Here is a 23,695-nt window from a genome sequence, read left to right as displayed (position 1 = left end):
AATGATAATGCACTGCAAAACTTGAAAGTTGCTAAAATAGTACATCTTAAAAGTTCTCATGAGAAAAAAATTTTTGTAACTTGATAACAAAAACTTTATAATGACAGATGGTAACTGGACTTATATTGGTGATCATTTGGCAATGTATACATATATTCAATCCTATAGTACACCTGAAGCCAATATAATGTTACATGTCAATTATACCGAAGTAAAAAAACTATAGTTTTTTTCAAATTATATTAAATAATAATCTCCATACTGTTTTCCAGTATGGAGGTTCCTCAAAAAAATTAAAAACAAAACTACCCTATGACCTAGCAATTGCACTAGGTATTTATACAAAGGATACAAAAATGTTGATTTAAAGTGGCACAGGCACCCCAAGGTTTATAGCAGCACTATCAACAAGAGCCAAATAACGGAAAGAGCCCAAATGTTCATCAACTGATGAATGGATAAAGAAGATGTGGTATATATATACAATGGAATATTACTGAGTGATCACAAAGAATGAAATCTTGCCATCTGCAACAATGTGGATGGAACTAGAGGGTATTATGCTAACAAGTCACAAAGAAGAGAAAGACAAATTTATTATTTCACTCATATATGGAATTTAAGAAACAAAACATATGAACATAGGGGAAGAGAAAGAAAAATAAGATAAAAAGAGAGAGAGGCAAACAATAAGAGACTCTTAAATACAGAAAATGAAATGAGAGTTTCTGGAGGGGTTTAGGGTGGGGGAATGGACATTATGGAGGGCACCTGTTGGGATGAGCACTAGTTATTACATGTAAGTGATGAATCACTAAATTCTACTCCTGAAATCATTATTACACTATATGTTAACTAACTTGGATTAACATAAAATTCAAATATTAAAAAAAAAAATTTCTACTTTACACTGCTGCATTAGTCTTCTATTTACAAATAAATATTAATATGATACACTCTTTTCTTTATACAGTGTGAAATAATGTACATTAAGATACAGTTGAGAACTGATGGAGACTTACCTTGACAATAGTTTGATAAACAAAAGGAAGAACTTGTTTTGACCACTGTTTCTCAAGACGAACTTCACCATTTTGATTTATTTGGTATTTACGACCTGTGAGTAACTGAACATACACAACTGCAGATGTTTCATTTATTATTATTCCTTTTCTTCTTAGGTAGCTAAAAGAAAGTATGAAAAAGAAATGTACATATGAATGATTGTGTATGTATTCTAGGATATTAGTAAAACTACTAACTCATTATCAAGTGCTTAAAAATTTTTTAAATAAATATGCTAGCAGTTCTGAGTACCTAACATAAGATTTTTTGCATTAGTTTTTTTAGTCTACGGATACCTCTCCCAATATCTGTGTGACTAAATAAGAACTCAATTAAGTTGTGTAAGAAATTCTTGTATTTCATAATCACTAGAAGGGGATAAGAAAAAAAAAAGTGAAAACAGCAAGTGTTGGAAAGGATATGGAGAAAGTGGAACACGTGCACATTGCTGTGGGAATGTAAAATGGTACAGCCACTGTGAAACAGTTTGACAGTTCTTTAAAAAGTCTAGCAATTCCATTTCTAGGTAAGTACACAAAGGACTGGAAAGGTACTCAAATAAATATTTATAAATGAATGCATAGCAGCATTACTCACTATAGCAAAAATGTAGCAAGAATCCAAATGTCCTCCAACAGATGACTAGCAAAAGGTGGTATATCCATACAACAAAATATCTGGCCATAAAAAGAAAGAAGTACTGATACATGCTACAAATTTTAAAAACATGCTGAGTGTAAGAAGTTAGACACAAAAGGCCACGTGCTATATGTGTTCCATTTACCAGGACAGGTGGATCTAGAAAGAGAGAAGGAGGTTGACAGGAGCATTCAGTGGGCTTTTTCAGTCTAAAGTAGAGGTTGGCAAACTATAGTCATGAGCCAAATCCAGACTGCCTCCAGTTCTTGTAAATAAAATCTTACTGAAACATAGTCATCTATTTATTTACTGTCTATGATAGCTTTTGTGTTACAACAGCATAGGTGAGTAGTTGTGACAAACACTGTAAGGTCTACAAAGCCTAAAATATTTACTCTCTGGCCTTTACAGAAAAAATTTGCTGACCTCTGATCTGATGATACAATCATTCTCCATCCAAGGATATTTTCCTATCTCCTTTCCATTTCCTATTTCTAGAACTCCTATCAGAAAAAAAAAAAAAAAAAAAAAAAAAAAAAGAAATTCTGACTATATATTTTTTCATCTCTTCATGCTTTTGTACTGTATGTTGAAGAAATCCCTCAGCTTTACCTTTTAGCTCACAGATTCAATTTTTAGTTTGCCTATATTACTATTCAGGCCATATACTGAGTTCACAGTATCATAATTTAAATTTTTATATTTGTGTTTTTATATAAATAAATATATATATATATCATATGAATATATTATAAGTATAAATAGTATATAGTTGGATAACATTATTGTATATGTTTTTTTCATAGCAGCTTATACTTCTCAATGGTGGTAGGGCTGGTCTGAGATAAGCCACGCCATCTTAAAAAAGTTTTCCAACAAATTTTTGAAATGTAGCATTCTACTACCATTTTCTAAAAATTCAGTGGGATTTTTTTCCTACTACTTCACTCAAAAGTTATTTAGCCAGTAATCTTGCTACCAATAGGACAAGTATATCACAAGAAAGGAAAATTATCTACCTATCTCTCTCATGAAAGTAAATGCAAAAATCCTAAACATAATGTAACAAATCGAATCCAGTTACATATAAAACAGATAATACATCATAGTCTAAGGGGATTTACTCCACGAATTCAGGGGTAGATTTGTATTTTTTAAATTTATTTTTTTAATGTTTATTTATTTTTGAGAGAGAGACAGAGACAGAGCGTGAGTCGGGGAGGAGCAGAGAGAGAGGGAAACACAGAATATGAAACAGGCTCTAGGCTCTGAGCTGTCAGCACAGAGCCTGATGTAGGGCTTGAACTCACGAACTGTGAGATCATGACCTGAGCCGAAATCAGTTGCCCAACCGACTGAGCCATCCAGGCGCCCCGTGGGGTAGATTTGCACTTTATATTCAATCAACACTGGGGTGCCTGGGTGGCTCAGTCAGTTAAGAATCCGACTTCAGCTCAGGTCATGATTTCACAGCCCGTGGGTTCAAGCCCCACTTCGGGCTCTGTGCCAACAGCTCAGAGCCTGGAGCCTGCTTCAGATTCTGTGCCTCCCACTCTCTCTGTCCCTCTCCTGGTTCACGTTGTCTCTTTTAAAAAATAAACATTAAAAAAAATTAAACAAAAATTCAATCAACATAATTCACCAGATTACAATTTTAAAAATCATATGATCATTTTGAAAGATGCAGGAAAAAAAAACTGACAAAATCACTATCAATTAATGATATAAACTTTCAACTAACTAGTAATAGAAGGAAATTTCCTTAATCGGATAAAGAATATTGATTAAAAAAAGCCTCTACAGCAACCATCATATTTAACAGTGAATCGTTTAAGGCTTTTCCCTGAAATTGAGAATAATACCACAAATTTATAACAAAAAATACAAATATGAGAAAGGTAATCAAATCAGTCACAAAAAAGGGCAAAATATCTGAACAGGGGGCACCTGCGTGGCTCAGGTGGTTAAGCGTCCAACTTTGGGTCAGGTCACGATCCCAAAGTTTGTGAGTTCAAGCCCTGCCATTGGGCTATCTGCTGTCAGCACACAGCCTGCTTCAGATCCTCGGTCCCTCTCTCTCTCTCTATCCCTCCCCCATTCATGTTCTCTCTCTCTCTCTCTCTCTGAAAAATAAAATACATATTAAAAAAAAAATCTGAACAAGCACTGCCCAAAAGAGCACATTCAAATGGCTGGCAAATATGAAACAGCCATCAAGGAAATGCAAATTAAACCAAAATGAAATATCACTGTATTAGAATGGCTAAAATGGAAGAGACGCTAATAAGTATTGGTGACGGCAGAGATAAAAGATATTCTTATAAATTGCTGGAAGAATGTAAATTGATACAATCACTTTATTATTTATTTTTTTAATGTTTATTGTATTTTTGAGAGACAGAGAGACAGAAAGAGAGAGAGAGAGAGAGAGAGAGAGAGAGAGAGAGAGAGAGAGCATGAGTGGGGAAGGGAAAGAGAGAGAGGGAGACACAGAATCCGAAGCAGGCTCCAGGCTCCAAGCTGTCACCACAGAGCCTGATGAGGGGCTCGAACTCACAAACCACGAGATCATGACCGGAGCTGAAGTCAGCGCTTAACTGACTGAGCCACCCAGCTGCCCCAATACAATCACTTAAAAAAAAAAATTATTTTTAAATTTATTTATTTATTCATTTATTTATTTATTCATTTATTTATTTATTTATTTATTTATTTATTTATTTATTTATTTATTTATTTATTTTTTCAACGTTTATTTATTTTTGGGACAGAGAGAGACAGAGCATGAACAGGCGAGGGGCAGAGAGAGAGACACAGAATCGGAAACAGGCTCCAGGCTCTGAGCCATCAGCCCAGAGCCCGACGCGGGGCTCGAACTCACAGACCGCGAGATTGTGACCTGGCTGAAGTCAGACGCTCAACCGACTGCGCCACCCAGGCGCCCCTAAATTTATTTATTTTGATAGTGTGTGCACAGACATGATCAGGGGAGAGGCAGGGAGAGAGAGAATCCCAAGCAGGCTCTGCGCTATCAGCGCTGATAGCACAGAGCCCCATGTGGGGCTTGATCCTACAAACCATGAGATCATGACTTGAGCTGAAATCAAGTGTTGGACACTTAACTGAATGAGCCACCCAGGCGCCCCAATATAATCACTTTACAAATCTTTTTGGTGTTATCTACTAAAGCTGAGCTTAAGCATTATCCTATGAAGCAATAATTCCACTCTTAGATATGTACCTAACAGTAATGCATACATACGTATTCACCAAAAACCCCAAACCAGAAACAACTCAATTGTCTGTCTACAATAGAATGGAGAAATAAATTATCCTATATTCATACAACATAATTTAATCATTAGTCAAAATGAATGAACTAAACAATACATAACAACACAGATGAATATGAGAATCACAGTATTGAGCCAAAGAGGTCAGGTTAAAAAAGAATACATTCTGTGTGATTCATACAAAGTTCAAAAATAGGAAAAACTAATCTCTAGGGTTATAAATCAAAATAGTTACATTTGGAAGAGAGAAGTGAATGTTAATGGCTGGAAGAGGGTTTAAGGGACTTTGTGGGATTATGGCAACTTTTCTGTTGGTTCTATTTTGTGACTTGTATTCTGTTCATGCGTGTGAAAACTTACCAAGTTTATACACTTACGATTTGCATATATTCTTTTCTATGTATATATACTTCGATAAAAACTTTCTATTAGAAAAAAAACCCAAATAGTAATTCAGAACAATATCTTTAAATTTTCAAGTGGTAGGGAGATTTTCTTTCTATTTTCCTTTTACTTTACACTTTTATTGCTTTTGGGTCAGTTTTGTAGTCCATATATATTTTTTTAACACCTGAATTTTTTTTTTTAATTTTTATTTTTAAGTAAACTCTACCCCCAATGTGGGGCTTGAACTCATGACCCTGAGATCAAGAGCTGCATGCTCTACTCATTGAACAAGCCAGGCACCCCTAGTCTGTGTTCTTTCTTTTATTATTATTATTTTTATTTATTTTAATTTTTTTTAATGTTTATTTCTGAGGCAGAGAGAGACACAGCATGAGTGGGGGAGGGTCAGAGAGAGAGGGAGACAGAATCAGAAGCAGGCTCCAGGCTCTGAGCTGGCAGCAGAGAGCCCGACGCGAGGCTTGAACTCACAAACCATGAGATCATGACCTGAGCCGAAGTCGGTCACTCAATCGACTGAGCCACCCAGGCACCCCTATTTTTTTTTTATTTTTAAAGAATGTTTTTTAGGTGTTTATTTATTTTAGAGAGAGAGAGAGAGAACACAAGCAGGGGAGGGGCACAGACAGAGAGGGAGACACATAATCTGAAGCAGGCTCCAGGCTCTGAGCTGTGAGCGCAGAGCCTGATGTAGGGCTCAAATTCATGAACTGCGAGATCATGACCTGAGCCAAAGTTGGAGGCTTAACCAATTGCACCACCCAGGCGCGTCTCTTTGTTTTTTAATTGAAGTGTAATTGACATACAACATTGTATTAGTGTTAGTATTACTACACAGGGAGATACAAAAATGGCATCTGCTAGCTTTGGTACTAGTAGGGTAGAGGAAGAACGTAAAAATGGCACCTGTCAATTCAATGCCTCAGTCCCTAGAGAGAATCCCAACAGGCCTCTGTCCTTCCAACAATTACCTTAAGGTTGTCAGCAAATGAATTTTCTTCCCATATGGTCTAGATTTTCAAACTGCTGCTTTTACCCTACCGGGGTCCTGGGATAAGTGAGTCTGTGTATGAGCTCTTTAAGAGGAGAATCTCAGGAGCACCTGGGTGGCTAGGTAGGTTAAGTGGCTGACTTCGACTCAGGTCATGATCTCACAGCTTATGGGTTTGAGCTCCACATTGGCCTCTGTGCTGACAGCTCAGAGCCTGGAGCCTGATTCAAATTCTGTGTCTCCCTCTCTCTCTGTCCCTCCCCACTCATATTCTTTCCTTCCCTTGAAAATAAATAAACATTAAAAAAAAAAAAACAGGAGAATCTCCATTTCCTACAGCTCTATGTTTCTCCTGGATATAAGCCCCGTTGTTTTTCAAAGCCAGATGTTTCGGGGCTCGTCTCTCTAGTTCAGGTCCTGAGGGTTAAGGTAAGTGATAGTGGGCCATTAAAATTTTTAAAAATACTTAATATATCTCTTCTAAGTTATAAACAAAACTATCTTTTTTTTTTTTTTTTATTGAGAGGGCGTGATTGAGCAAGGGGCAGAGAGAGATGGAGAGAGAGAATCCCACACAGGCTCCACGCTGACTGAAAAGGGGCTTGGACTCACCCGAAGCGGGGCTTGAGTTCACTTGATGCAGGGTTTAAGCTCACGAACTGTGAGATCATGACCTGAGCAGAAGTCAGATGCTTAACCGACTGAGCCACCCAGGTGCCCCAACAAAACTATCTTTTAACTTTCTCTTATGTAAAATGATAGTACTTAAAAATTAGTTCTATATTTTTAATAACTTATTAATAATTGTTGTTTATCACCAATCCTTTGGTAACACCACTTTTTTTTGGTTGATTCATCTCTTGCTTGTTTGAGGTACAAGGTTTTGGAACTCTTCTGCAAATCTTCCAAGTACATCATCTTCTCCATAGCATTCCATAAAGAATGTCCTTGTTCTTTTCTTCCAGTCTCTGTCCTTCTCCAATTCCTAATCCTTGTCACTCCATTATATCCTCATTATCTACCTCTTTAATTGAAGGTATCATCAGTTCCCTCTGTTATCTCTCTCCAGTAGTAGTAGCTATTTGTTTTCATACTGTGTATGGACTAGGAGAGAGGGTTGGTGTTCCCACTGTGACATCCTTCATAGTAAACTACCCTACTCTTCCATTCTACCCTTATGTCTACCATTATCCAGAGTGCCTTCAGTGTTTACATAATAATCTACCCAATACCACAGACACTGTTTCACAATCTCCCTATCTCCAATAAACTTCTCTTCCATTCTAGTTCAGCCATCTACTCCCACAGCTGTGACTTGGGTCATGACATCATCCATAACGGTTTCACCTCCAAAATCATTAATCCCAATATTTTGTTGTCTAAAAACTTGTCCATCCAACTTGCTTGTTCAGCTACTTTTGTTTATGATTATCTTAATTTGGGATCTCCAATCCACTGATCCTTCAACTTTCAAACTATTAATCTTCTATTTTCTTTACTTATCTTTCTATCCCACTTAGATTCCATTGTCCACTATTTCAGTAATATTCCTACTAACATCCTAAACTTCCTTGCCTCTTTGGCTTTTCATTGTATCCATCTGGCAAAATCCAAGGCTGGTTTTTCTAAGCCGGTTACTGATCAGCTGAGCTCTAATACCAAAAGACAGGGTGGACTGTTATATTACAAATTCATGACACTGAACTTCAAAATGGGCCCTCAATATTGCCTTATAATTCAACCACGTTTTTTTGATCAACTGATACTCTTCCATTTTCCCCAAGGACTATTTTCAAACCTCTTCTACTTTGCTCAAATTTAAGACCATCCTCCCTTTCCCTGCCTCTGTCCTCAATAGCTGAATTCAACATTTACTTTACAAAGAAAACAGTGGGCATCCAATGAGAGCTCCTCATCTGCCCCCATGCCAAACACAAACCAACCTATAGTTGTATACTACACTGTTACAATAGAGGAGCTATCTTTTAGCCTTTTTAAGAACCTATTTTTTTCCATCATCAAATACATTGTTTTCTTTCTTTTGAATTGCACCTCTCTTCTCATTTATTTTTACACAAAATCCTACCTCTCTGAATCAACCAAAAACCAAGTCCACTCAATTCTATATCCTTCTTCAGGTATGTCTTAATGGTAGTTTTCATTAGAAAGGACATGTGTTACACAAAAATACAGAAATGTTTTAGTCATGTCATATGTACTTAGAAAGTTTCTAAAAATGAAATCATGTATTTCGGTACTCATGGAAGTATTTCATGTGTTATGTTCACAAAAAAGGGATGTACTGAATTTAGGAGAACATGTCTTGGATATATGGAGCTATAACTGAAATAAATGACAGGTTCTATATTCTTGTTGTATAAGTCTTAGGGATAGTCTGTATAAACGTTACTACTAATCGTTAGAGCCATGAGATTTTCATGCTGATATAACGTGCAAACTTACAAGTAAGTGAAGTAAACCCTCAAGAGCAGAGTATGAGTGGGCTTATGAATTTCACCTTAGAAGACAGATTATAGAAGACTTTGGGATGTTTGGGAGGAGGGAACAAAATGTGAGGTGATATGAGGGAGGAATATGGTAGTAAAGAAAAGCAGTCTAAGAAAATGGTGACCAGAATAGATAAACCTAAGGGCCTATGAATCCACATAGCCTTATCTACCCTACTTGGTTAACAAAAGATCCTGAACTGGCAGGGACTAAAAATTATTCTCTTGTGTGAACCAGCATCCAATTGCCATCAACTTCAGTGGTCTGTTGCCTTGATTGTTCTTTCTGCTCTTTTCTGCCATCACAGAAGATCAAGTCCATCCATATGGAAAAGAACAGGTAGAACAAGGGGTCAAGAGCTTTTGGTTTACTTCACAAATAAAGTTTTTGGAGGTGCTCCATTTCTGTTACTGTCAATCATTCCTCACCCATACTAGTCTGGCTTACAGCCCCACTGCTCAATCAAAATAGCTTTTACTTCATTAAGGGGGCACTTTTCAGGATGAGCAGTGGGTGTCATATGTAAGAGATGAATCACTGGGTTCTACTCCTGAAGCCAAGACTACACTGTACATTAACTAATTTGAATATAAATTTTAAAAAAAGTTTTATGAAAAGAGTTTTAAAAAGTTTGTTTATTTTTGAGAGAGAGAGAACAAGTGGAGAAGAGGCACAGGGCGAGGGAGACAGAGGATCCAAAGTAGGCTCCGTGCTGACAGCAGAGAGCCCGATGCAGGGCTCGAACTCAGGAAACGTGAGATCATGGCCTGAGCTGAAGTTGGATGATTAACCAACTGAGCCACCCAGGTTCCCCCACAACCAAAAAAAATAGGTCTTACTTTATCTTCTTTATGACATCTGACATGGCTTACTCCCTTATTCTTGAAACACTCTTTTTTCCTTGATTTTCATGATATAACACTTTGCTGGCTGTTTCCCACCTCTCAGAATGCCTTGTTCTTTTTCGTTTGTTGCCTCATCTTCCTCATTTAGGGTTCCTTCTTAATTCTAACACTCCAGCCACATTGGCCATTATCATTAATGTTATATATGCTACTTTTTCTCCTGGCACAGGGACTTTGTATGTACCTTTTACCTCATCTTGAAACCTACTCCCTTTTCATTCTTTGCCTAACTCCCACCCTCCTACATTCAGATACTAGTTTAATCAATATTTTCCTTAGGAAAGTTTTCTCTAAGACAAATGTCTCCTTACTAGGTCAAACTCCTCTATTATGTAGTCTCAGAGTACTACTCCTTCAAAGCAAGTATCATAATTGCAGTTTGATCAAAAATTTACACAAGACATTAATGCCTATCTTTCATCTGCGAGCCATAAGTTTCATGAGTATAGGGACTTTGATTTTATTCACTATGGTATCTGCAGTTCCTAATTTCTATACCTAGTAGGTATCAATAAATAATTGTTGAGTACATAAACAAATATCTAAACTCTTACAGTATTTTGAATGACTTTCTTTTCAAACAAAGGAGTTGAACAAAGCAATCTCTATTCATTCAAACTAACATTTATTGACTGCCTAGTGCATTAGTCAAGGAATGAGAATAGTAATGAAAAAATAGATATGTTCCCTACCCTTAGCATAATATCTCGGGAAAGAGTCCTTAAAGTAATCACACAAATAAGTTTATTATTGTGATTTATGCACTGTAAAACAAAATTCAGTATATTATCAACCAAGACAGGAGTATCTAATTACTGTGAGAAGGCAAAAATACACTCTACCTCCTGAGAGCTATCTCCTTCTTTGACACTGGGATGTTTTTGTTTTGTTTTGTTTGTAATTTAACTTTATTTTTTATTTTTTAAATTTACATCCAAATTAGTATATAGTGAAGCAATAATTTCAGGAGTAGACTCCTTAATGCCCTTTACCCATTTAGCCCATTCCCCCTCCTACAACCCCTCCAGCAACCCTCAGTTTGTTCTCCATATTTATGAGTCTCTTGTTTTGTCCCCCTCCCTGTTTTTATATTATTTTTGTTTCCCTTCCCTTATGGTCATCTGTTTTGTCTCTTAAAGTCCTCATATGAGTGAAGTTACATGATTTTTGTCTTTCTCTGACTAATTTCACTTAGCATAATACCCTCCAGTTACACCCACGTAGTTGCAAATGGCAAGATTTCATTCTTTTTAATTGCCGAGTAACACTCCACTGTATATATATAACACATGTTCTTTCTCCATTCATCCATCGATGGACATTTGGGCTCTTTCCATACTTTGGCTATTGTTGATAGTGCTGCTATAAACATGGGGGTGCATGTGTCCCTTTGAAACAGCACACCTGTATCCCTTGGATAAATGCCTAATAGTGCAATTGCTGGGTCGTAAGGTAGTTCTGGTTTTAGTTTTTTGAGGAACCTCCATACTGTTTTCCAGAGTGGCCTGTACCAGCTTGCATTCCCACCAACAATGCAAAAGAGATCCTCTTTCTCTGCATCCTTGCCAACATCTCTAATTGCCTGAGTTGTTAATGTTAGCCATTCTGACAGGTGTGAGGTGGTATCTCATGGTGGTTTTGATTTGTATTTCCCTGGTGATGAGTGATGTTGAGCATTTTCTCATGTGTCAATTGGCCATCTGGATGTCTTCTTTGGAGAAGTGTTTATTCATGTCTTTTGCCCATTTCCTCAGTGGATTCTTTGTGTTTTGGGTGTTGAGTTTGATAAGTTCTTTGTAGATTTTGGATACTAACCCTTTATCTGATACGTCATTTGCAAATATCTTCTCCCATTCTGTCAGTTGCCTTTTAGTTTTGCTGATTGTTTCCTTCGCTGTGAAGAAGGTTTTTATTTTGATGAGGTCCCAGTAGTTCATTTTTACTTTTGTTTCCCTTGCCTCCACAGATGTGTTGAGTATGAAACTGCTGCAGCCAAGATCAAAGAGGTTTTTGCCTGCTTTCTCCTCGAGGATTTTGATGGCTTCCTGTCTTACATTGAGGTCTTTCATCCACTTTGAGTTTATTTTTGTGTATGGTGTAAGATAGGGGTCCAGGTTCATTCTTCTGCATGTCGCTGTCCAGTTTTCCCAGCATCACTAGCTGAAGAGACTGTCTTTATTCCATTGGATATTGTTTCCCGCTTTGTCAAAGATTAGTTGGCCATACGTTTGTGGGTCCATTTCTGGGTTCTCTATTCTATTCCATTGATCTGAGTGTCTGTTCTTGTGCCAGTACCATACTGTCTTGATGATTACAGCTTTGTAGTATAGCTTGAAGTCTGGGATTGTGATGCCTCCTGCTTTGGTTTTCTTTTTCAAGACTGCTTTGGCTATTCGGGGTTTTTTCTGGTTCCACACAAATTTTAGGATTATTCTAGCTCTGTGAAGAATGCTGGTGTTACTTTGATAGGGATTGCGTTGAATATGTAGACTGCTTTGGGTAGTATCGACATTTTAACAATATTTGTTCTTCCTAACCAGGAGCATGGAATCTTTTTCCATTTCTGTGTGTCTTCTTCAATTTCTTTCATAAACTTTCTATAGTTTTCAATGTATAGATTTTTCACCTCTCTGGTTAGATTTATTCCTAGGTATCTTATGGTTTTTTGTGCAACTGTAAATGCGATCAATTCCTTGATTTCTCTTTGTGTTGCTTCAGTGTTGGTGTATAGGAATGCAACCAATTTTTGTGCATTGATTTTATATCCTGCAACTTTGCTGAATTCATGAATCAGTTCTAGCAGTTTTTTGGTGGAATCTTTTGGGTATTCCGTATAGAGTATCATGTCATCTGTGAAGAGTGAAAGTTTGACCTCCTCCTGGCCGATTTGGATGCCTTTTATTAGTTTGTGTTGTCAGACTGCAGAGGCTAAGACTTCCCATACTATGTTGAATAACAGTGGCGAGAGTGGACATCCCTGTCTTGTTCCTGACCTTAGGGGGAAAGCTCTCAGTTTTTCCCCAATGAGGATGATACTAGCATTGGGTCACTCATATATGGCTTTTTGTCATCTTGAGGTATGATCCTTCTATCCCTACTTTCTTGATGGTTTTTATCAAGAAAGGCTGCTCTATTTTGTCTTTGACAAAAAGACAAAAAGATGCTTTCTCTGCATCTATTGAGAGGATCATATGGTTCTTGTCCTTTCTTTTATTGGTGTGATGAAGCACACTGATTGTTTTGCGGATATTGAGCCAGCCCTGCATCACAGGTATAAATCCCACTTGGTCATGGTGAATAATTTTTTTAATGTATTGTTGGATCCGGTTGGCTAATATCTTGTTGAGGATTTTTGCATCCATGTTCATCAAGGAAATTGGTCTATAGTTCTCCTTTTTAGTGGGGTTTCTGTCTGGTTTTGGAATCAAGGTAATGCTGGCCTCATAGAAAGAGTTTAGAAGTTTTCCTTCCATTTCTATTTTTTGGAACAGCTTCAAGAGAATAGGTGTTAACTCTGCCTTAAATGTTTGGTAGAATTCCCCTGGAAAGCCATCTGGCCCTGGACTTTCGTTTTTTTGGCAGATTTTTTATTACTAATTCAGTTTCCTTACTGGTTATCAGTCTGTTCAAATTTTCTATTTCTTCCTCTTTCAGTTTTGGTAGTGTATATGTTTCTAGGGATTTGTCCATTTTTCAGACTGCCCATTTTATTGGCATATAATTGCTCATAATATTCTCTTATTATTGTTTTTATTTCTGTTGCGTTGGTTGTGATTTCTCCTCTTTCATTCTTGATTTTACTTATTTGGGTCCTTTCCTTTTTCTTCTTGATCAAACTGGCTAATGGTTTATCAATTTTGTTAATTCTTTCAAAGAACCAGCTTCTGGTTTCATTGATCTGTTCTACTGTTTTTTTTTTGGTTTCGATAGCATTAATTTCTGCTCTAATCTTTATTTTTTCCTGTCTTCTGCTGGTTTTGGGTTTTATTTGCTGTTCTTTCTCCAGCTCCTTAAGGTGTAAGGTTAGGTTGTGTATCTGAGATCTTTCTTCCTTCTTTACGAAGGCCTGGATTGCTATATACTTTCCTCTTATGACCGCCTTTGCTGCGTCCCAGAGGTTTTGGGTTGTGGTGCTATCATTTTCATTGACTTCTATACACTTTTTAATTTCTTTAACTGCTTGGTTAGCCCATACATTCTTTAGTAGGATGTTTTTCAGTCTCCAAGTATTTGTTACCTTTACAAATTTTTCTTGTGGTTGATTTCAAGTTTCATAGCATTGTGGTCTGAAAATATGCATGGTATGATCTCAATCTTTTTGAACTTACTTAGTAGGGCTGATTTGTGTCCTAGTACATGGTCTATACTGGAGAATGTTCCATGTGTACTGGAGAAGAATGTATACTCTGCTGCTTTAGGATGAAATGTTCTGAATATATCTGTTAAGTCCATCTGGTCCAATGTGTCATTCAAAGTCATTGTTTCCTTGTTGATTTTTTGATTAGATGATCTGTCCATTGCTCTGGGTGGGATGTTGAAGTCTCCTACTATTATGGTATTACTATTGATGAGTTTCTTTATGTTTGTGATTAATTGATTTATATATTTGGGTGCTTCCACATTTGGCACATAGACACTGGGATGGTTTTGTATAATGTTTTTACATTTTCCCTGTTTATGCATCTTTGAATAAGCATATTATGGCCTATTAGCTCCAAAATTGTATAAGAGGAGTCTCCTCAAATTCCCCATTTATCAATGAATGCTATTATAGTTTTAATAGGAAGGGTGATGGATATACATTTATAACACCATTCCATGTGCCACTGCCAGCCTCTATTATTCTGTTTTGGTTTAGAGGATTCTAGTATTTGGATGAAGAATGGGAAGTACTGTTATGGTAGGATCATGGAGGAGGGCCAGCTTCTTAGTTATTTGGTTGGTACAGACCTTGCATTTCTAAATTCAGGGCATATGGGACTTAGATGTAGGAAAGGTAGGAGAGTGAGCAGGGAGTAAGGGTGACAAAAAAAGGAGTTTTCCTTCCTATTTTCATTACTACATATGGCCAAAAATTCAATGGCCTTATGATTAGTAAAAATAAGTCTCAAATGCAGGCAACCTTAACTATTATTCCCAGTATTATGTGATTATGTCTTTTTTTCTTTTGTACATCATCAAGTATTTTAGTGACAAACTGGGCAAGGCTGTAACTGCTGCTAACCAGGTATTATTTTAAACTAGAACTCATTATTTTCTTTAGAACATAAAATGAAGATGTAGTCAATATTCAGAGTGATTACTATGTTAAGCAGAAAATAAGTCAGAGGACAAGTGCATTAAATCACATTCTACTTTCACGACATTAAATATATTTTATGACACTCACTATTCTGAAATTCCTTGTACTTCTTTTGTCCAGTTAGATTGTTCTTTGTCTCCAAGATGGACCACTTTAGATGGTGGGGCAGTTCTTCCTAAATAAAGCTTCTGTGTTCCTGGAGGTTCTTCCAAGTAAAATCTTAAAAGATTAAAATAAAATTAAAATGTATTACCCCCAAATTTGTGGTTTAATATAGTGTTCTAGTAGTATGAGTCTTCAAAGTGAAAAGGTTTCTACATGGTTATAATAGCAAAAAACCAAGCCTCCTTTTTTTTTAAACTGTAATATAAATTTCAGGACATGGACTTGTAAAAATTTTCAATCAAAATATAAGAATTATTACTCTTTCTCTTAAAAAAAAAGATTAAACACAGGGGCACTTGGGTGGCTCAGTCAGTTGAGTCTCTGATTTCGGCTTAGGTCATGATCTCGCAGTTTGTGAGTTTGAGCTGTGTCAGGCTCTGTGTGGATAGCTCAGAGCCTAGAACCTGCTTTGGATTCTGTGTCTCCCTCTCTCTACCCCTCCCCAACTCATGTTCTCTCTCAAAAATAAACATGAAAAAAAAATAAAAATAAAAATACTTAATAAAATATAAATTTTTATAGAATTAAAAAATACTCTCCAATGCAATAAAGTATTTTTACTAAAAAGCTTAACTTGATTCTGATCAAACCACTATACTTAACTACCAGTTAACAGGAAATATATGGGATGGAGGACCAACTTAAATGAAACTATGAAGAGACAATCAAGTACATTCAGAATTCTACAAAATAACTGACCTGGACTCCTCAAGTAAAGAGGCAAGGAAGTTAGTTTAGCCAGGTCCCAGGATATAAAATCAACGTACAGAAATCAGTCGTATTTCTAGATATTACCTTGGGAAAGTGACATTTAAAATATAATATCATTTACAGCTATAATCATTTACAGCTCCAAAATAATTTAAGCAGAGTAATTCCTTCTGCTTTATTTTTTAAAATGTTTATTTATTTATTTTGATAGAGAGAGGGAAAGAGAATCCCAAGGAGGCTCTGAGCTGTCAGCACAGAGCCCAACATGGGGCTCAAACCCATGAACTGTGAGATCACGGTTTGAGCTAAAATCAAGAGTCAGACACTTAAGCGACTGAGCCACCCAGGCATCCCCTTTCTGTGTTATTTTTATTTTTCTCAGTTATTTTAGATATTTTTGTTCTTTGCCTTTCCATAAAAATTTTAGAATATACTGTTCTGTATCTATCAAAATCTGGGAGAGATTTTGTTAGGAATTGCTCTAAACCTATAAATTAATTTGGGGAGATTTGTTATCTTTACTATGTTCTGTTTTCTGATCCAAATGGATCTCCATTTATTTCAATCTTTGATTTCTTTCATCAGTGTTTGCTTTCTTCAGCATACAGATCCTATATATAATTTGTGAGATTTTTACCCAAGGTCAGACTTACTACAGAGCTACAGAAATAAGACAGTGTGGTACTGGGATAAAAACAGACATACAGATAAATGGAACAAAATGGAAAACTCAGAAGTAGACCCACACAAATGTACTCAACTGATTTTTGACAAAGGTGGAAAGGCAATGTAATGGAGGAAGGCCATCTTTTCAACAAATGGTGCTGGAGCAACTGACTCTTCATTCCTATTTCTGTGGAGAGGTCTGCTGCTAACCTTATGTATCTACACTTGTAGGTTAAGGACCTTTTGTCCTAGCTGCTTTCAGAATTCTCTCTTTATCTGTGTATTTTCCAAGTTTCACTACTGATAACACCTGTTTTTGTTGATTTTGAAAAGGGGAGTTCTCTGTGCTTCTTGGACCTGAATGCCTGTTTCCTTCCCCAGATTAGGGAAGTTCTCAGCTATAATTTGTTCAAATAAACCTTTTGTAGGGGAAGAGAAGGAGTAAAAAAATAAGATGAAAAAACAGAGGGAGGCAAACCATAAGAGACTGTTAACTAAAAAGAACAAACTGAAGACTGCTGGAGGGGAGGTGGGTAGGAGGGGGAATGGGCTAAATGGGTGATGAGCATTAAGGAGGGCACTTGTTGGGAGGGGCACTGGGTGTTACATGTAAGTGCTGAATCATTAAATTCTACTCCTGAAACCAATACTACACTGTATGTTAACTAACTTGAAATAAAATCTGAGAAGCAAAATAAAAAGTATATGGCACTTTCCATATGCTTCCATATAAATGGAACACTTCTATCTTCATGAAAGAAGAAGAAAAAAGAACATTCATTCATAGACAAATATGTGAACTTTGACCTAAACCTCATACCAAATATAAAACTTAATTCACAGTAGAGCATATATTTAAACGTAAAAGGATGAGGTAAAATTATCAAGTAAGCAAAACTTTTTGAATAAAATATAGGAGAAAATCTCTCAGACCTAGAGCTAGGTAAGGAGTTCTGACTAAAAGCATTATAGGTAAAAGAAAAAAGTGATAAACTGCACTATATCAGAAAGGTAGGGGGACTGAATTCTGATGATTAAAAGAATACTCAAGATTTCTTATATCCTCAATAAAAGCAGATACCTACGGAGGAAAAAAATTCACACTGGCATTGACCTCTCATCAACAAAATTATATGACAGAACACAACTGGAGTAGGTTTGCAGAAAACTAAGGGAAAAAGGATTGGGCCTCCACAATTCTAAACCTAAGTATGAGGAAAACAAAAACGATCTTTTGGATATGTTGTAACTCAGAAAATGTAAAATTTTCTCTGAAAAAAAGTTACTTTTGAAAGTTCTAGATGCATGAAAACTAACATCAATCAGATCAAATTTATGTGAAATAAAGATAAACAATGATAAAGAATAACTAAATAATCACTGATACAATGATTGAGAACTCGAGTAAAATAAGAAATTACTCCTTAAATAGATGACCTGTATTTTTAAAAATTAATGTATTATTTAAATAAAACCTGGGAGAGGCATGGTAAAAGTAAGGTTATATACGCTATTGATTCTTGTCAGAGAAATACATTTACTAAATAATATAATAACTGCTAGCAAAAATTAGGATATAGAACTTTTAAGTTATTAAAAGGAAAAGAAAGCAAAAGAGAAAAAATAATAAATGCATCTAAAATATCTCAGGGATGTATTGTGGTTAAACATCGAGTGATGTGATTGGAAGACTAATTTCACTAGAGTGTATAAATATTTTTATGATAATTATATCAGTTTTAAACAGGATCAATAAAAGCCATCAAGTAAGCAAAACAAATATAAATCTACAATGTATACGTCAAATCTTACTTACTTAGTTTCTCCGTCTGATACACCAACAACTCTAGCTTCTTCAAGATGAGGCCAATTAACAAAGACAGATTTTCCAAGCACTGAAGAAGCTATATTTTCTATACTCTTAAAGTAAAAGCAGAAAAGTTCACTCATGTTTCAGGTCCAGGAGAAAATTTTACACAGGCAAAATTAAATAATTAAAAACTAGCTTGCATTTATAACTATCTTTAAAATCAATAAAGACTCAACTTAATAATTAAAACAGGTATCAAATACCATTTACTCACTTGTGTCATTTATTCCCTATGCTCTTTTCAACCTTTCCTGCTCTTTTCAACTTTTCCATCTACTTGAATTCAGTTAGTTCTCTTTTTAAAAAAAAATTTTTTTAAATGTTTATTATTGGGAGACAGAGAGGAGCGTGAGTGGGGGAGGGGCAGAGAGAGAGGGAGACACAGAACCTGAAACAGGCTCCAGGCTCTGAGCTGTCAGCACAGAGCCCGACGCAGGGCTCAAACTCACAAACCACGAGATCATGACCTGAGCCAAAGTTGGACACATAGCCGACTGAGCTACCCAGGTGGCTCCCATTAGTTCTCTTAATTTGTCTTCTCTAAGTTGTACCTTTATTGCTAACTACTTTTTTTCTTTCTAGTACATTTCTATGATTTCTGTTTAGTTTTTTTTCCTTTTATTTTAAAATATATTTTTAAGTTGTTTTTAAACATGTGCCTTTCCTTACCCTTTATTTTAGTATGAATCTGTTAAAGGTGACCAAGTTTATCTTCCTCTTTACCAATCTCTTCTTATTAGAGAGGCACTATGACCAACTTAAAGTACCTTCCTGCACTATAAACATTATGACACCAGGAAGCTCGTCTCCTTCTCATTTTCTCAACAGCAATGGTAGTTACTAGTAAATTTTAATTTTAATCCTGAATGAAATTACTTGGTGAGAAAATAGGTTTCAGTGAAATTAAACAGAAGAGCACTGACCTATAATGTATTACTGTCCGTAATAATGGCCAACATTACTAGAAATAATGTTTAGCAAGAAACCTAGGTTCTTAGGTCTGCTAATGGTCCCTTTTCTAATCTCCATTTAAGTTTCTTAATTTGTAAAAGTAATGAGTTGGAACAGATGCTTTACAAAATTCTATATAGTTGTAAAATTCTATGATTCTATTATTCTCATGATAATAATATCATGTATAATTCCATGATTTTCTCATGGAAATGGAAAAGTGAAAAGACAGCAGAAATGAGAAAAGGGCTATTATTCATTGTTTCATACCATATAATCAGATAACAGACTCTAAGAAATCTGATTTCATTTCAGTCTGTAGTTGGTGTAATGAAATAAGAACCCTAGACTTAAAATTAGGAATCATTGGTCCAAATTTGCGTTCCACCTCTTTCCAGCTATAGAATCTTAGGCAAATCATTTAAACCCCACTGAGACACAGTTTTCTTCTGTGAGAATAAGAAATAATATCTACCTCACAATGTTTATTTGGTGATAAAATAACATACACAAAAGCCTTTATAAACTATAAAATGCTATGTAAATACTCTGTATGAAATAATATGCTAGGTAAAATTCTAGTTTTAAAAGGAAATATTATAATTATTATTATGATTATTAAACAACTTTTTGGTAGAAAATGAAGTTTAACTACACATTTTCATTCAGTTCTTTTCTGTTTATTATGCTTAATTATTATTAGCAAATGTTTAACAATTAGAGATGACCAGTTTTAGACTTCTGCATTAACTTTTAATTATATTCAGACATTTCGTAATGTCAACATATAAAACAATGGTTTCTGACAAATAAAACAAGTTTCAACATTAAAATTAGGATCCCATAATTATCCTTTTCTCCTCTATACATCTATTTCTATTTCATTCTCCCCCTTGTCCCCTTTAGTTTTCAAGGGAAAAGTTGTCAGTTTCTCAGGTTAATCCCTTCACTTAAGGCCAAGATGAGACTCCTTAATACTTCACATGGGGTCTTCTTATCATAAACATCCCTTCCCTCTACACTATCTTTAAGACCTCCTTTCTCCATTAGCTCTACCTCTCTTCTTTCAACATGGATTTAGCTTGTTAAACTGTCTGTTCTCTACCTACAGTTATGTTTCTAGACCTCTTTCAATGATAATCTTAACTGAGGGCCTAATACCTGCTATGTCTAATTTCCACCTACCTAGTCCCCGGATTAGAAGTTAGGAATGAAATCTACTGGAATGAAATCCTCAAAGGCCAATAATGGTGCCTGAAGGACAAATTCACAGACCTTGTTTTATTCTTCTTGCACTGTAGGTAGTATCTACTCCATATTTCTGTGATATTACTTAACTTGGAAGTCATTTTCTCTCAACTCTCTGTATGTTATTATCATTTTCACTGGTCCCTTTTCCACCCTTTATAACTATGGGTATTTCTTAAAGCTCAGATCTTAAACCCTCAGAGTCTATTTTTTTCAGGAAAATGAGCTCCAAGGCCCGAGCCATCATCTCCTTGCTGATGACTTTATATCCTTATCTCCCTCCAAGCTCCAGCTCCAAGTATTAAATTGCAGGCTTTCTGGGCTGAGGTTTTTTCACCTGAACCATAGAACACAAAACATAATTTGACTATTTTCCCAATTCTCCCAAGAACGGTACACAGCTAATCCCACTCTAAATGTACAGAAGATAAATTAATCTACCACATTCAAATGGATGACTTAGGGCATCCGGTCTTAGATCTCTTAATAGAACTCTTACTGAGAAAGACTGGCAGGGCAGCTCCAGTTAAATGTCTTAGCATTGCCTTAAAATTTCATCATTATTTATCATTAATCCCCTCAAACCAGAGACTTCCCACTTTAACTTCTTTATTTGGAAAACAGCAATTATTTTCTAGTTAATTAGGCTGGATATCTGAGAGTCGTATTTAGTATTTTCTTCCTCTTTTCATCCCCTATGTTATATGAACAAATGATGAAACTTGTCAATTTTATTAGTCTTGTTCATCCAGATCTATTACTATTTCCACAGTTTTTGTCCTTAACACCTAACGTTTCTGTAACCACAACCTCTGAACTTTCAGGCTTTTTTGTTTCTTCCATTTCTCTTTTGTGCAGTTTAGTCTATTATATTGCCACCAAATTAATCCTTATGAGAATATGATTTCAAGATAACAGTTATGGGGGGGGGAGTCCAAACTCCTTTTAGCCTAGTATTCAAGGTCCTCCATAACTGGCTTCAATCTGTTTTTTCAACCTTATATTCTATTATTTCCCAACACAAGTCCTCTGCTTCAGTCAGGTTTACCTAGTTCTTCTCCTCAAATATATCACATTTATTCTAAAAAAGGAAAAAGTATTAAGAAAAATTTCAGACATACAAAAAGGTTAAAAAAATATGATAATGTATCACATATTTATTTTTGACCACAATTTCCAGCTTAAGTTATTCCTTTCAACTGGAATACCCTTCCCCTCCTTTTCTTTGCTCTGTGGCAATCTTTCTCATAGCACTCAGCTCAAGCCTAGTCTCATCTACAAGCCTGTACTTAACTCACACAGCTTATCTCCTTTTCAAAATTTGTAGAGCATTATTTGCTCATTAGATCACAATTACATGTGTTCTTTAAAATCTGGGTAAAGGTTTCTTTATTTACTATGAACTTTTGAAGTTACTACATGTTATACCTCTTTGATAAACACACTGAAGCTAGAACAGTTTTATGCATAATAAGCACCTAATAATATACAATAAAGAAAATACTTACAAGTTCATCTGATTCTGCACTCAGTAAGATTTCTAACATCATGTTTTCTCCACGACTACTTTGTTGGAATACTTGAACCCCATTTTTCTTCAAAAAAAACTTTAAAAGAATTCAGAGAGTTTAATTTTAATTCTTTCTCCATAATCACTTTACATTCAATAAGGTGAAAAAATTCTGAACTAAACAGCCACTGACTTTGTGTTTGATGTGTTTCAGAGTAGGAAATCCACAGAAATATAATGCCTTCTGGTCAACCCTGGTTATTTTGTTCTTGCTTATGTCTACACGCCAAGCATCTAATGATATTATTTTATACCTAGAAAATAAATCAAGGCATTTAACATTCATACAAATTACAAGCAATCACAGTTTTTCAGTATTCCCTAGAATTTTTTGCAAGAGTCATCCTTGCTTTTAAGCAAGGGAATGACAATTTGTCTTTTAAGACAAAGAAAATATACAGCAGAACAACCCAGATTCTTTGTTATTATTGATCTAGACCTAAATATGCCTATAGAGTACTGAATGGAAGTTTTCCCCATTAACTTAAAACATATATATATATATACACACACATATATATATACACACACATTTATGTATATATTTTTATATATTTAATTTAGAAGCAAAGGGACATATTAAGCACATTACAAATCTCCATATCTTCCATGTTCTAAAACCCAGATGGAAAATAAACATTTCATAATATCTATTTTATCTTTCTCTTTGCTTTAACAAAAGGGAAAAGTGCTTTCCATGCCAATAGCACTCTTGCAACCATGGTGAACGTTCCGAAAACCTGCTGGACTTGCTGCAAGAAGTGTGGCAAGCCCCAACCCCACAAAATGACACAGCATAAGAAAGGCAAAGATTCTCTTTATGCCCATGGAGAGTGGTGTTATGACAGGAAGTAGAGTGGCTATAGTGGGCAAACTAAGCCAATTTTCCAGGAAAAGGTTAAAACTACAAAGATTGTGCTGAGGCCTGAATGTGTTGAGCCCAACTGCAGATCTAAGAGAATGCTGAATATTAAGAGATGTGAGCATTTTTTTAAAAGTTTATTTATTTATTTTAAGTGAGGGGGGCACGGGCGGGGGTAGGGGGGGAGAGAACACATGTGTGCCACTAGGGGAGGGTAAAAGAAAAACTGAGAGAGAATCTTAAGCAGGTTCCATGCTGTCAGTGAAGAGCCTGACATGGGGCTCAAAACCACGAACCTTGAGATAATGACCTGGGCTGAAGTCAAGAGTCAGACGCTTAACTGACTAAGCCACCCAGCCGCCCCTAAGAGATGCAAGCATTTTGAACTGGGAGGAGATAAGAAGAGAAAGGGCCAAAATGATCCAGTTCTAAGCTTCATATTATGTTACATTATGAAGACAATAAAATCTTGAGGTTATGTTCCAAACAAAAGGGAAAAGCATAACTAGGAGATATTCACTTTAGCTGCCATCTGGGTAAATGA

At 35.8% G+C, this 23,695-nt stretch overlaps 1 protein-coding gene across 4 annotated transcripts in view; it reads right to left on the bottom strand.

Moving 5' to 3' along the window:
* Positions 1-23,695, bottom strand: part of XRN1 (5'-3' exoribonuclease 1) — a 119,517-nt gene that overhangs the window by 55,869 nt on the left and 39,953 nt on the right. For all 4 annotated transcript variants that reach the window (XM_045037486.1, XM_045037487.1, XM_045037488.1 and 1 more), the window contains 5 exons: positions 22,423-22,543; positions 22,228-22,326; positions 18,467-18,570; positions 15,196-15,327; positions 1,023-1,185 (listed from right to left, as the gene is read on the bottom strand). In XM_045037486.1, the coding sequence (XP_044893421.1) occupies positions 1,023-1,185; positions 15,196-15,327; positions 18,467-18,570; positions 22,228-22,326; positions 22,423-22,543 (619 nt within the window). The remainder of the gene's footprint in view (positions 1-1,022; positions 1,186-15,195; positions 15,328-18,466; positions 18,571-22,227; positions 22,327-22,422; positions 22,544-23,695) is intronic.

Source organism: Felis catus, chromosome C2 (genome assembly GCF_018350175.1).
Source record: "Felis catus isolate Fca126 chromosome C2, F.catus_Fca126_mat1.0, whole genome shotgun sequence".
NCBI classification, from domain to species: Eukaryota; Metazoa; Chordata; class Mammalia; order Carnivora; family Felidae; genus Felis; species Felis catus.
This window is presented reverse-complemented; position numbering and strand designations above follow the sequence as displayed.